Raw genomic sequence first — 13430 nt, 5'->3', positions numbered from 1 at the left:
TTTAATATTTTAATTCATTTTTTAGTTTGTCTCACTTAATTTTCATACTCTCATCTTTTCAATTTCTCTCTCATACTTTTGTATTTTCTTCCTAATTCTCTACAAAGTGAATTAAGTAAATTAATAAGGGAAGGAAGAAAATAAGACAATTTTTGAAAAACAAAGGAAGCATAGAGCCATAAAATGACTTATTTTTTTCAAGGAGAGAGAATTTACTTTTGTCATGAAATACCATATGTATGGGGGCTGACTAAGTTCCATACCGGTTTTCATAATACCGGTTTAGTAGCTTTTGGGCTTACGATCCTGGGCTTGGATCCAACCTATATCTCCAGTGCCTACGGGCCTAAAAGATATACTTTCAGTAAAAGATAAGAAGATATCCTAAGGGAATATTCTTGGGGATATTTCCTGCAAATACCGGGCCCAACCCAGATATGGGCTTATCCGGTCCCTATAAATACTCCGTTGATCTGAGTATGAGGTACGTTCACGAATCCCAATACATTGTACTTGAGAGCTACCGGCTTTAACCAAATACTGACTTAGGCATCGGAGGGGCGTTCCTCGGATCAACCCCCGAGGCTAGTTTACTTACTCTCTTTTGCAGGGATCCAAACCGGCTTCAATACAAGGACTTAACGGTTCAAGACCCTGTAATTTGTCCCATACCGGAACAATTGGCGCTAGAAGGAGGGGCGAACAATACCTTGTAGTCTAAGCCATCTCTTGCAAACAAAAACCCTCATGGATCCTAAGCAGCAATTAGGGATGCCGGAAACTGACGAAAACAATGTTCCCATTGACAAAGCACCCCCGGGGTTCTCAACTCCACAGCCGGCCGCTAGGCAAAGTCGGCCACCTGTTGACACGGCTAGAAAAACCCCTGAGACTCCCCAGGAAGACATATTCCATACCCTGCAGAATATGTTCACCCAGAACAACTTAGAAGTGCGGCAGAGGTATTCCAGGCAATGGCTAGCGGTACCCCACCGACCGGTCCCCGGGCAAGCGACCTCTGAGCAGAGCCCATAGCCCAGTGAGAAAGCTCCGCTCACTGTGGACGGGCCGCCAGGGAGAGCGAGACCGGCATGATCAGGATCAGGTGGCAAACTCAAAGACCCCCACAGAGCAGGTGGGGGGTGAAGAAGAAGAAGAAGAGGAGGCGCAGGACACGGAAGTCCAGCAGCATTCCTCCCAGCCGAGAAAGGGAAGTGAATATCGGCGCAGAGCGCCGGTATCACTGCGGAATTCGTCGTTTTCCATCTGCGATTTTGCAGGAGCCCATGGAGAAGCTGAAAATGCCGACATGCAAGTATGACGGCAAATCTGACCAGAGGATCACAATATCGGCTTATGAGGGTCATATGTGTTATACACCGATACCGACTCGGTGTGGTGTAAGGTTCCCATCTACCTTGATTGGACTAGGGCAAACTGGTTTAAAGATTCCCCGGCAACCGTCTTTGATTCCGCAACTCACGTCATGTTCGTAAGCACTTTGTCGTAAAGCGCGTGAGAAAACAACCGGCGAGTTAATGTCTATCAAACAAGGGGAGACAGAAAGCTTGAGGGACTATGTCACGCGTTTCAACGCTGAAGTGGTCACCATCCCAACAGTACAACAAGAAGTAGCGGTCCTGGCCCTTATGACGGGGCTGCGAGAAGGGACCCCATTTCGCAGTTATCTCGGCAGAAAGAAGATGACATGCCTAACAGAGGTCTTGGGAAAGGCGAATGACTTTATCAAAGGAGAAGAATTTGACAAAGCGGCCAATGCTAAAAGGCCGGCAGCCATAGAAAAAGACAAGGAGAAAGATAAGGATAAGGATCGCCGGGACGACAAGTACCGGAAGGATAAAAGGTTTGACACCACTGGCAGGAGAGAGGAGAGCAACTCGGTGAAAAAAGGATTTGAGGGGAGACCGGACAAATATCATAATTATACACCATTGACGATATCCCGGGCCCAAATTTTCGAACTGCATAGCAAAGACGAGAAATGGCAGAGGCCAAGAAAGATGTACTATAAGGGCAGGGATAAGTCCAAATGGTGTGAATTTCACGATGATTACGGCCACAAGACAGATGATTGCAAGGACCTTAAGGACGGGATTGAAGACCTCATCAGGCGAGGTTATTTCACCTAGTACCAAGCAAGGACTGATCGCAAAACTCCTCCTAGAGAGGATGAAAATAGTAACAGAAGGACGGTAAAGGATAGGATCACCGAGATCCATGTCATAAGCGGAGGACCGACAAGAGGCGGCAGCATTCACGGGGGGAAAACTAGCCTAAAAGAAGTTCGCCACCAGGTGAACAACAATAATGCCAGGAAATGGCCGGCACCTCCATCAATGCCGTCTGTGGCTTTCACTTCAGAGGACGCTAAAGGGATCGTTTACCCCCATGATGACCCTTTGGTAGTATCTCTGCAGATATCCAATGCAATGGCCCATCGCGTCCTGGTCGACGGAGGAAGCTCCGCCAATATTTTCTATAAAGAAACGTTTGAAAAATTGGGTTCGACGAAGCATGTTTGAAACCGGTCTCTTACCCGGTTATCGGTTTCACGGGAGCATCTGTTGTCCCAGAAGGGACGGTAAAGCTGGCTGTAAAATTAGGAGAGGGGTCCTGTTCCAAGGACCTCATGGTGGAATTTCTGGTTACACCGCCGTCAAGAAAAAGGAGAAGGCTGGAAAACAAAGTCAAGAAGGATTTGTCTATGGAAAACTTCGAGGCAAGGCCGGCAGATCAGCCAAGACCCAGCCCAGAGGGGGAGACTGAAGAAATAAGCTTGGAAGAAGAAAGACCTGAGAGAACGGTGAAAATTGGGGCCGATTTAGGAGAAGAGGTTAAGGTTAACCTGATCTCCCTGCTAAGAGGTCATGCCGACATATTCGCTTTCTCGGCGGACGAAATGCCCGGTACAGAGTTCATGGTGCACCGTTTAAATGTGAATGAGGATGTCAGGCCGGTAAAGCAGAAGAAGCGTAACTTTTCTGCCGAAAAGAACGCAGCCATAAAGGAGGAAGTGGACAAGTTGCTGGCAGCAGACTTTATCGAACCTTGCGATTACCCGGAATGGTTGGCATATGTGGTGATGGTGAAGAAATCCAACGGGTCATGGCGTATGTGCGTAGATTTCACCGACCTTAACAAGGCTTGCCCAAAAGACTGCTATCCCTTACCAAGGATTGATCAGTTGGTAGACTCAACTAGCGGCCACGCACTATTAAGCTTCATGGACGCTTTCTCAGGATATCACCAGATAAGTCTACTGAAATCCGACAGAAATAAGGTGGCTTTCATTACAGATGCAGGAGTTTATGCCTACAAGGCCATGCCGTTTGGGCTCAAGAATGCCAGTGCCACTTACCAAAAGCTAGTGGACAAAATATTTGAGCGACAAAAAGGCAGAAACGTAGAGGTATATGTGGATGACAGTATAATCAAGAGCTTAACAGAAGAAGACCACATAGTAGACCTCGAGAAAACTTTTGAAACAATCCGGCAGCATTAGATGAAGCTAAATCCGAAGAAATGCGTGTTTGGGGTGTGATCCGGCAAGTTCCTGGGTTTCATGGTGAGTGAAAGGGGGATCGATGCCAACCCCAACAAGATCAAAGCTATCAGTGATCTCCTGGAGCCGAAGAGCATCCGGGACATTCAGAAGTTGACCGGGAGGATGGCGGCTCTCACGAGATTTGTTTCCAAATCGGCCAAAAAAGCCTTGCTATTCTTTAAGATACTCAGAGGAAACAAGAAGTTTGAGTGGGGGGAAGAGCAGAAGCAAGCCTTTGAAGGAGTAAAAAAGCACTTCCTGAAACTGCCAACCATTACCCGACCAGAGTTGGGGGAGAAGCTGCAGTTGTACGTATCGGTAACCGAGAAGACAGTCGCGGCAGTATTACTAGTAAACCGGCAGGGGCAGCAAAGCCCAATATACTTTGTCAGTCACGTGGTAGCAGGCGCTGAGCAAAGGTATGAGCTACTAGAGAAGATGGCCTATGCCGTCTTAATTGCAGCAAGGAAGCTCAGACCATACTTTGACTCTCACACTGTTCAAGTCTTTACCAATCATCCCCTGGAAAAGGCTCTCCACAAGCTGGACACCACAGGCAGACTATTAAAATGGGCAATAGAGCTCTCGGAGTTTGACATAGAATACCGGCCGCGTACCGCAATCAAAGCCCAATCACTAGCTGACTTCATAGTGGAGACAACCTACACTGAGACGATAGAATCCACCGGCAGGTGGAAAATTGAGGTAGATGGATCAGCGGCCCAGAGTGGAGCTGGGGCCGGGGTTGTCATGACGTCCCTAGAAGGGGAAATCTTCGAGCATGCCATCCGTTTCGGGTTTAAAGCCTCCAACAATGAAGTTGAGTACGAAGTAGCCCTGGCCGAACTAAGTCTGAGCATTGCGGCTGGAGCCAAAAACGTCACCATGATAACGGACTCGCAGTTAATATCGAGCCAAATAGAAGGGACGTATGAAGCTAGAGAACCGGTAATGCAGAAATACCTCAACCTAGTCAAGAGCATGGTAAAAGGGTTGCAGAGCTTTGAAGTGCAATTGGTTCCGAGAGCAGAAAACATGGCGGCAGATGCCCTATCAAAGTTGGCAAGCTCCAGTCTCAGTGACAAGAAAAGGAGCGTCATGGTAGAGACGTTAAAAGAAAGAAGCATAGAGGTTATCCCAGTGTCCGTTAATACAATCACCTCTGAACCAGAATGGTACGATGGTATTTTGGCATATAAAGTCAAGGGTGAGCTCCCGGAAGATAAGATGGCGGCGAAAAAATTGAAAAGAGACTCTGTTTGGTACTGCGTCTTTCAAGGACAGCTGTACAAGAAAGGATTCTCGTTGCCTCTGCTAAGGTGCGTCACGGCCCACGAAGCAACGAAAATAATTGAGGAGATTCATGAAGGGGTCTGTGGGAACCATATCGGTGGAAAGGCGTTGGCACTTAAAGCGCTGAGAGCAGGTTTCTACTGGCTCACAATGCTAGCGAATGCCCAAGCCTATGTAAAAAAGTGTGACAAATGTCAAAGGTTTGCGCCGGTGATAAACCAACCGGCCAATGACCTTCAGCCAATCTTGAACCCAATCCCTTTCGCACAGTGGGGGATGGATATAATAGGGCCCTTCACACCGGCATATGGGGGAAGAAAATTCCTGATAGTGGTGATTGATTACTTCACGAAATGGATTGAGGCAGAACCAACAACAAAGATAACGGCCAATCAGGTAAAAAAGTTTATCTGGCAGAACATCATCACTAGGTTCGGCATCCCGATGGGGATAGTGATGGACCATGGCGTCCAGTTTGATTGCGGCCCAATACGCGACTTTTTGCGTCCCTACAACATCAAGTTTGCCAACTCATCAGTTTGCCACCCTCAAAGCAATGGCCAGGCTGAAGCTGCTAACAAACAGATCCTCAATGCCCTAAAAAAGAGGTTAGATGAATTGAAGGGAGCATGGGCCGACATGGTACCAGCAGTATTATGGTCCAGCAGGACTACTGAAAAGGAGGCCACCGGAGAAACACCGTTCAGGTTAGCTTTCGGAGCAGAAGCAGTATTACCAGTAGAAGTGGGATTACCCAACTGGCGAATCCTGAACTACGAGCCAAACTTAAACGAACAGATACACAAAGAGGACCTAGATCTCTTACCGGAGGTCAGATTGGCAGCAGAGCTGAGGTCGGCAGCATATAAAGACCGGATAAGCAAGGCCTACAATAAAAGAGTACGAAGCCGCCCTATCTCCAAGAAAGACCTCGTCCTCAGGCGAACGGCCGCAACTGGAAAAGCCCATGTAGATGGGAAGCTTACGGCTAATTGGGAAGGGCCTTACTTGGTCAAAGAAGAAATAGTACCAGGGTCCTACCGGCTTGAAGATATGGCAGGCAAGCTACTGAAGAACAGTTGGAACGCCAGTGTCCTTAAAAGATACTACGTATAATTAGCAGAAAGGCAGTGTTGCCAGTAAGAGTTAATAATCAGGCGCTTATGCCGAAAAAAGTTACTAAGTTCATTGTAGGCAATAATTCCGGCATGACCGAAAAGAGCCGTTTTATTTTAATAAAATGAGCATCTTTCACACACAACGTCTCAATACTGGAAGAACAAATTAAATACTATTGGTTAGTCAGTCAATAACCTTAGTGGATCTGCTGAACTAATCAATAGTGTTAAACCGGTCAATGACCTTCGTGAATCTGCCGGGATGAATAATTAAATACTATTGGTTAGTTAGTCAATGACCTTAGTGGATCTGCTGAACTAATCAATAGTGTTAAACCGGTCAATGACCTTCGTGGATCTGCCGGGATGAATAATTAAATATTATTGATTAGTCAGTCAATGACCTTAGTGGATCCGCTGAACTAATCAATAGTGTTAAATCGGTCAATGACCTTCGTGGATCTGCCGGGATGAATAATTAAATATTATTGATTAGTCAGTCAATGACCTTAGTGGATCTGCTGAAATAATCAATAGTGTTAAACCGGTCAATGACCTTCATGGGTCTGCCGCTGCCGGGATGAATAATTAAATGTTATTGATTGGTCAGTCAATGACCTTAGTGGATCTGCTGAACCAATCAATAATGTTACACCGGTCAATGACCTTCGTGGATCTGCCGGAATATACGAGTTAACGGTAATAATTGATCAAAACGTGCAATAAGCCGCTAATAATGAATTGGAGGCATGATTGATTAAACCGATAACAAAGGTAAAAACGTGATAAAAATGGCACCATACTTGAAAAATATATTTGTCCTTAACAAACTAAAACGTTACAGCCCTAAAACTAAGCAGTCAACCACAGACGGCATGACCGTAAAACCAAAAGCTAGCTACCGATTACAGGAGCAACGGATTTACAGAACGATAAAGATAGTTTGGCTGCGCAAGGGAAAAGACGTTATGATCGCAAAAAGCACACCACCCACAAAGTGACCCAATACAAGAAGGGCAAGGGAGGGAAAGAAGGAAAAAGCCTATCTACTCAGCACGATCCTCTTCCTCAGAGCCGTCAACGACTACACTTGCTCTTCCGATTTGTCATTACCGATAGCAGTGTTGGCAACTTCAGCAGCGTCGTTGGCGGCCTCCTCGTCCTCTTCGAACTCCGCCCGGGGATCCGCGTTGGCAATGTCGGCCTCAGTGACACCAGGGTCTAAGACTTCGCCCTCAACCGGTAGACCATGAACTTGCTGCCCATGGGCGTCCTCAATCTTGGACCAGTCAAGGTCCGGAAAGGTATGCCGGACGCACCTCATGGCAGCTGACCATCCGCCATTGTACCGATTTAGTAAGCGAGAGACGAAGTCCATCCCCTTCTGGTACTCCTTCACGGCCTCACGCTCGTTCTCCTATTCGGTATGTTTTCTTGTTTTTGATGAATTTCAGGCATTGAGGACATATTTGGAGTATGATTAATTAAGCTTGAGGATTATGAGCACTTGGAAGGAAGCTACAATGCATAAGGATCGTATGGATATGTCATAGTACGAGTTTGAGCAAAAACGAAGCGGAAAATCATTAGAAGAAATGTGAAAAAGAGTCATGTCTACTCTTATGATCGTAACTTTTGATGTCATTCTTAGAATCGAGTAATTCTAGCATATTTGGAAACTAGAATTGAAGAGCTTTCCAACGATAGGTGGCACGCCCCGAGGAGACTTCTAGTCAAGGAGTTATGCCTTTCGGAAGATTGCACTGTTTCTGCTGGAATCTGCCACGTGTACGCGCGAATCACTAATCCGCCTATTAATGATTTATTTAAGACTTTCCTTATTTTGTAAATTACTTTCCAAGTCATATTAGGTTATTGAATATTTGTTTAGATAGGTTTTCATTCTTTCTCTCTCCTCCTCCCTCTCACGTTACTTCTTGGTTTTTAGGTTTTAGTTTTCTCTCTTCTTCTTTCTCTCTAGTTTTTAGTGTAAACCCTAGTTTTTATTCTTTTTTCATTAATTCATGAGTTTTATTAGTTTCTTTTGTTGATTTCTTTGATTATGCTTTTCTTTATAGATTTAGATTTCATTATTTATTTCATGATAGAGTAGTTTCTTTTATCTATGGTTAAGTTGAACCCTAGTATGGTTTAATACATGATTGTTTCTTTAAATTCTCATATTAATTGTTAATTGTTCTTGCTTAATTGATTGTGCATATTCCAATACTAGATTAGGGATAACTAGTATTGTTATGATTCCATTGTCTTGATCACAACGGGAGTTGGATTTTGACGGATTTGAGTATTTCAATTAAGGACATGAAGTTCTCCATGGGAGTAGGTAGAATGGATTGTTAGGAAGTTAAAGTGCCGTGTTTAATGTCTTTAATTTGCATGATTCCACGGGAGTAGGCTTGAATGCATATTAGAGAAGCCATAGATACTCGGGAGAGGTTTATGGTACTTTATAGGGTGTACTTTTCCTTGTGAACATTTAATTTATTAGTTTGGGGTAGAAATTATTTTGTATATTTCATGCTAGTGGGGATACTTAACTGTAGAAGTCTTTTATTTTTATATTGATTAGTATAGTTTAATTCCACCATTATTCTTGATATTAATCCCCTTAGTCTTACCGTTATTTAAGGGCTAATCATAGAACAGCTTTCTCTCTGTGGGATCGACTCTGACTTACCCTACTACATAGTTAGGAGGATTAGTTAGGTTATTTATTTTTGTTAGGTGCGCGACACGCCTACCAGCTCTTGCTCCTTGACAGCAATCCGGCCTCTCACCTCCTTGTTCTCCTTTACTTCATTGAAGTAAGAAGTCTGAAAGTACCGGTAGAAGTCACAGAGCTCTTTACCGGACTGGGCCGACTGACAAAGGCAAATTAACAAGAAGTTAGTACAAAAAAACTTCCGATAGCACACTTGAAAAGACAAAGAAAAGAAAAAACAGGAGGCTTAGCTTACCAGGGCCAGGTTGTGCGCATGCGTTGCCGCCAGCGTGTACACCTCGTCCACCGGTATATCGTATTTAAGCTGCATAGCTTTCAAAATACGATAGCCCAAGTTCCCGCCCTCTAACGGACGGTCCAACAACAGAGATTCGTCGTCCAAAACGTTCAGCTTTGGATCGAACTTCTCTCCGTTCTTTACTGGAGAGCGAGTCCAGCGTTTCTTCAAAATATCCGGTATTTCCATCCGGGTTCGCTCCAAGAAGCCCACCTTTCTGGGCTTGGCAAAAGACTCTAATCCGGGAACCATTTTCGGCAGAGTCAATTGCTTGTAGATTTTGGGCCGCAAAGAAGAGCTGCCCACTTCGGCTACTCGGCCGGTAAGAAGGAGGGTAGACATGGCAGCAGGGATTTCCTTCTCCTTGCTCGCCTTAGAAGCAGACCTCTTTGCCGGCGGCTCCTCGTTGTGCTGCTCAGACTTCCTTTCTGAGCAACGACCTCGGCCTGACGGCGCAACAGGGGCTTGGAATCCCTGGAGTCCTCGTCAGGACCGGAATTCCGGTCATTCCCTCGACCTCCGCGGCCTCCTCGACCACCGCCAGCCGGTAGTTGAATAGGAACGAATCGACGATGAGGCTTGGGAGGCATGTTACTAAGCGGTCGGTATTTCCGATCGACGTGAAGAGCCTCGCAGATTAAAAAGTCCCGGCCTGAAAATAGAAAACAACAAAGAAGGAATCACAATTAGTACATTTCAGAAATAAAAATACAACGGCAAAAGCAGAAAATCAAAGCAGAAACATAAACACACCATAGGGATCAGACTCGTAGAAACCTAAGGCCGACAGAGCAGGGTTCGTAAACACATAGTTGGCATGAGGAAGCCAGTACTTGGGAACCGGTATCCTCTTTTTGCCTCGTAAGGCTGGGATGGAGTCAGACGCAAAGAAATCATACGCCTCTCTCTCCCTGCGAGTTAAGCCCCTGTCTCTTATGTGCTCCATCCAAGAGCGAGGCTTCGTCCACTAACGCCTCAGGGGAAATCATCCGGTACATGCACCCAGAAAAACCGGCCTCTCCAGAGTTTGAGAGAACTCGGTTTGGGATATACCGTTAACTTTCCCGCCTTAGTATATAAGGACATCCATCCACCCCGGCCTTCGAGCTCATCATCCCGGGCTCTTTTCTTCTTCCCGGCCCCCTTACCTTTGGCAGAGCCATCATCCTTAATCCAATGCAGCTTACGAAAGAGGTTCAGGGTCTCGGGGAATCCCTTGTAATGAACCACCCAGGCATAAGCCATCAGGTTCCGCCATTCTAGGGGGGTAAATTAGGCCAAGCATATGTTCCAGGCTTTAAAAATTTTTACAAAGAAAGGGTCCAAGGGAAATCTCATCCCAAAATCAAGCATATGGGCATAAATAGCCACATGGCCGGAAGGGCAATCCGTGACACGGCTCCCTTCAGCCGGGAGTACCAGTCGGTATCCCTTAGGGAAAGCAAAATATTTCGGGCCCTTGATAAGGAACTTGCTCTTTCGGCAAGTGTCGGCCCAGCCGCTATCCAACTGAACACCGGCGGCACAACCTTCGTCACTAGGCGGCATGAACAGTTCTGCTAAGTTATCCTCATCTGACTCCTCAGGAATAACTTCCGGAGGGTCATCCCGGTCTGAATCATCCTCATCCTCTAAGGTAGTGGACTCCTCGTCAGATTCCGCCACATACCTCTCTATGCTCTCAACGGCATCCGAGTGCACAGGAGAAACCGGAATTTCCCTAGGAACCGGTCTGCGGGAAGTCTCACCAATCTCAAAAGTAGAACGGTGGATGGGGGGCTTACCGGAAGGAAATAGCTCTGGGGAATGTTCCGCTAAACCTACCATGGTCCCGTATTGTCCATAGGCATTCACCCCTAAAGCCTCAGCTTGTCCTACCACTATCCCCAAGGGGGAGGCACGAATGGCCGGTTCATCCTCTTGTCTACCGGAAACACTACAGTCTCTCTGGCTATTGATCCTATGTTCATGGCCGGGATCAGGCATGGGTGAATCATTAACCCCCACAGATCTAAGGGAGGTACTATCAGAATCTACGTCACTTTTCGTCATGACGGAAGGGCTTTTGGAGATATTTTGTGAGTCAGAGTTCTCGGAATTGGAAGACATTATAAATAAGACGGTATGAAAGATGGAAAAAGTTTCGATAAAATACCTGGAAGTAGGAATGCGAGGAGTAAAAGCACCGAAATCAACAAATAGCGTGAGGCTGGAAGGAGAAGTCGCGCACAACCGTCAAGAGCGCAAAAAGGGGAGTTAGAGAGAGAAAGTCCGTTATGAAATCAAACGCAAGAGAGATAAAATGCAAAATGAGGGAAGCGGGCGCCCAAGAGGTATTTATAGAGGAAGTCGCGGTCGAGATTAAGTGACTCTTCGTCTTCCCGTCCTGATCATGCCACGTGTAATTTAGTAGCACCCAGCTGTAAAGCAGTTGCTCCTGGAGAGCTCTTAATGCAGGCGCGCAGCTCGAGGCAACGGTTGGAATTCTCTGGCCAACGTTTCGCATTCTCCCGCCAGAAGTAAGTCAGCATGTCCCTTAACGGTTCAAAACCTACAAAGCAGGATATGTCTATGCTAGTCATACTGGCTTGGGGGCTAGTTGTATGGGGGCAGACTAAGTTCCATACCGGTTTTCATAATACCGGTTTAGTAGCTTTTGGGCTTACGATCCTGGGCTTGGATCCAGCCTATATCTCCAGTGCCTACGGGCCTAAAAGATATACTTTCAGTAAAAGATAAGAATATATCCTAAGGGAATATTCTTGGGGATATTTCCCGCAAATACCGGGCCCAACCCATATATGGGCTTATCCGGGTCCCTATAAATACTCCGTTGATCTGAGTCATGAGGTACGTTCACGAATCCCAATACATTGTACTTGAGAGCTACCGGCTTTACCCAAATACTGACTTAGGCATCGGAGGGGCGTTCCTCGGATCAACCCCCGAGGCTAGTTTACTTACTCTCTTTTGCAGTGATCCAAACCGGCTTCAATACAAGGACTTAACGGTTCAAAACCCTGTAATTTATCCCATACCGGAACACCATATTTGTCCTACATGATGAACACTAATACAGGTGAACTAACTTGTCTAATTCATACTGAATACTCCTTTCATTCTATTAGTTGCTCTTAATCACTTTGATCCTAGCTATTTCCAAATACATAAATATAAATGTTATTATATAATATGTCGTTGAGTTTGTTTTGACATATTCTTTCATAAATTTACATTTTTTTATGGACTTCACTCACTGAGACTTAAACATATTAAAATTTGTGGATTTGAGATGTAAAAGACAAAGTGGAGCAGTAATGAAAAAAGAAAAAAAGATCGAGTATGACTAACTACCTTTAGTAACTAGACTTCATCTCTTATAAAAAAAAAAAAAAAAAAGACTTAAATCTCATATATGCTGTCATGCTATTGTAGCTTCTTTTTTGGTCCATAGAAGTAAGCCTATAGGATTTGCCTATCTCAGGGCCCAGTCCAACTGTCCAAGGCCCAAACATTAAGCCCTACCCACCTCATCTCACACAATGAAACTAAAGCTCACTTGTTGCCACTTGTCACAAACCGCTTTCAGAAGTTTATGCATTGGCTTAATTCAATAATATGTCATGCAAATCGCTCTCAAAAACTTGTCGATGTTAATATTTTGGTCGGTTTGAAAAATGAAAAGCAAAGGTTATTAACATAATAACATATCTAACCATTACTAAGATCAACTTCAGGTTACCTAAATTAATTAAAGAGTGTAAACATAATTAGTATAAGACAAATGTAGATTTACTACGATAACACGATAACTAAGGCTAAAAAGTCATATTAGTGTGCATCAACTAACGTTATCTACTACAAAAAAAACTTCTTAATCCATCTGCTTCATAGTGATACGTTCTTCTCATGAATGAGTTTGTGGTATAATTCCTCATTAAGCAACTTGGCAAAAACGACAACGATTAAGTTGATACTCCGTTTTATAGTTCTTTCCTTATTTAACAACTCACTCCCTAAAGTTTTGTTATTAATTTTAGCTTATTATTGAATAAAGAATTAAGGTTTTACTGTAAGGGTGGTTTCTCTCTCCTCTTCTATTAAAATTTACAAATTTTATCATATTCCCATATGTATTATGAGTATGATATCCTTTCCCCTTTTCCACACCACCCACCACCACCAACTTACTGTCATTTCACCATCTCCTCTTTTCCACACCACTCCACCGCCACCACCACCAACCTACTGCCATTTCACCCTCTCCTCTTTTCCACACCACCCACCACCTCCACCACCACCACCTACCTTTTCATTGCTTGCGACCTCCACCGCCGTCACCTAATGTCGTCCACCACAGCCGCGTAACCCAAAAGCATTTGAAATTTTTTATAATGGCGAACGTCCGGCCAGGACGTTTGCGCCATGGCTAGA

At 44.9% G+C, this 13430-nt stretch overlaps 1 protein-coding gene across 1 annotated transcript; it reads left to right on the top strand.

Moving 5' to 3' along the window:
• The first annotated feature begins 3583 nt into the window (after positions 1 to 3583).
• On the top strand, positions 3584 to 5974 carry LOC125492382 (uncharacterized). The gene has a single exon (XM_048634796.1). The coding sequence runs from the start codon at positions 3584 to 3586 to the stop codon at positions 5972 to 5974; it is 2391 nt and encodes a 796-aa protein (XP_048490753.1).
• Positions 5975 to 13430: the final 7456 nt, after the last annotated feature.

This window comes from Beta vulgaris, chromosome 1, assembly GCF_026745355.1.
Source record: "Beta vulgaris subsp. vulgaris cultivar EL10 chromosome 1, EL10.2, whole genome shotgun sequence".
Taxonomy (NCBI): domain Eukaryota; kingdom Viridiplantae; phylum Streptophyta; class Magnoliopsida; order Caryophyllales; family Amaranthaceae; genus Beta; species Beta vulgaris.
Note: the sequence above shows the minus strand (reverse complement) of the source record. Positions and strands in the feature narration are given on the sequence as shown.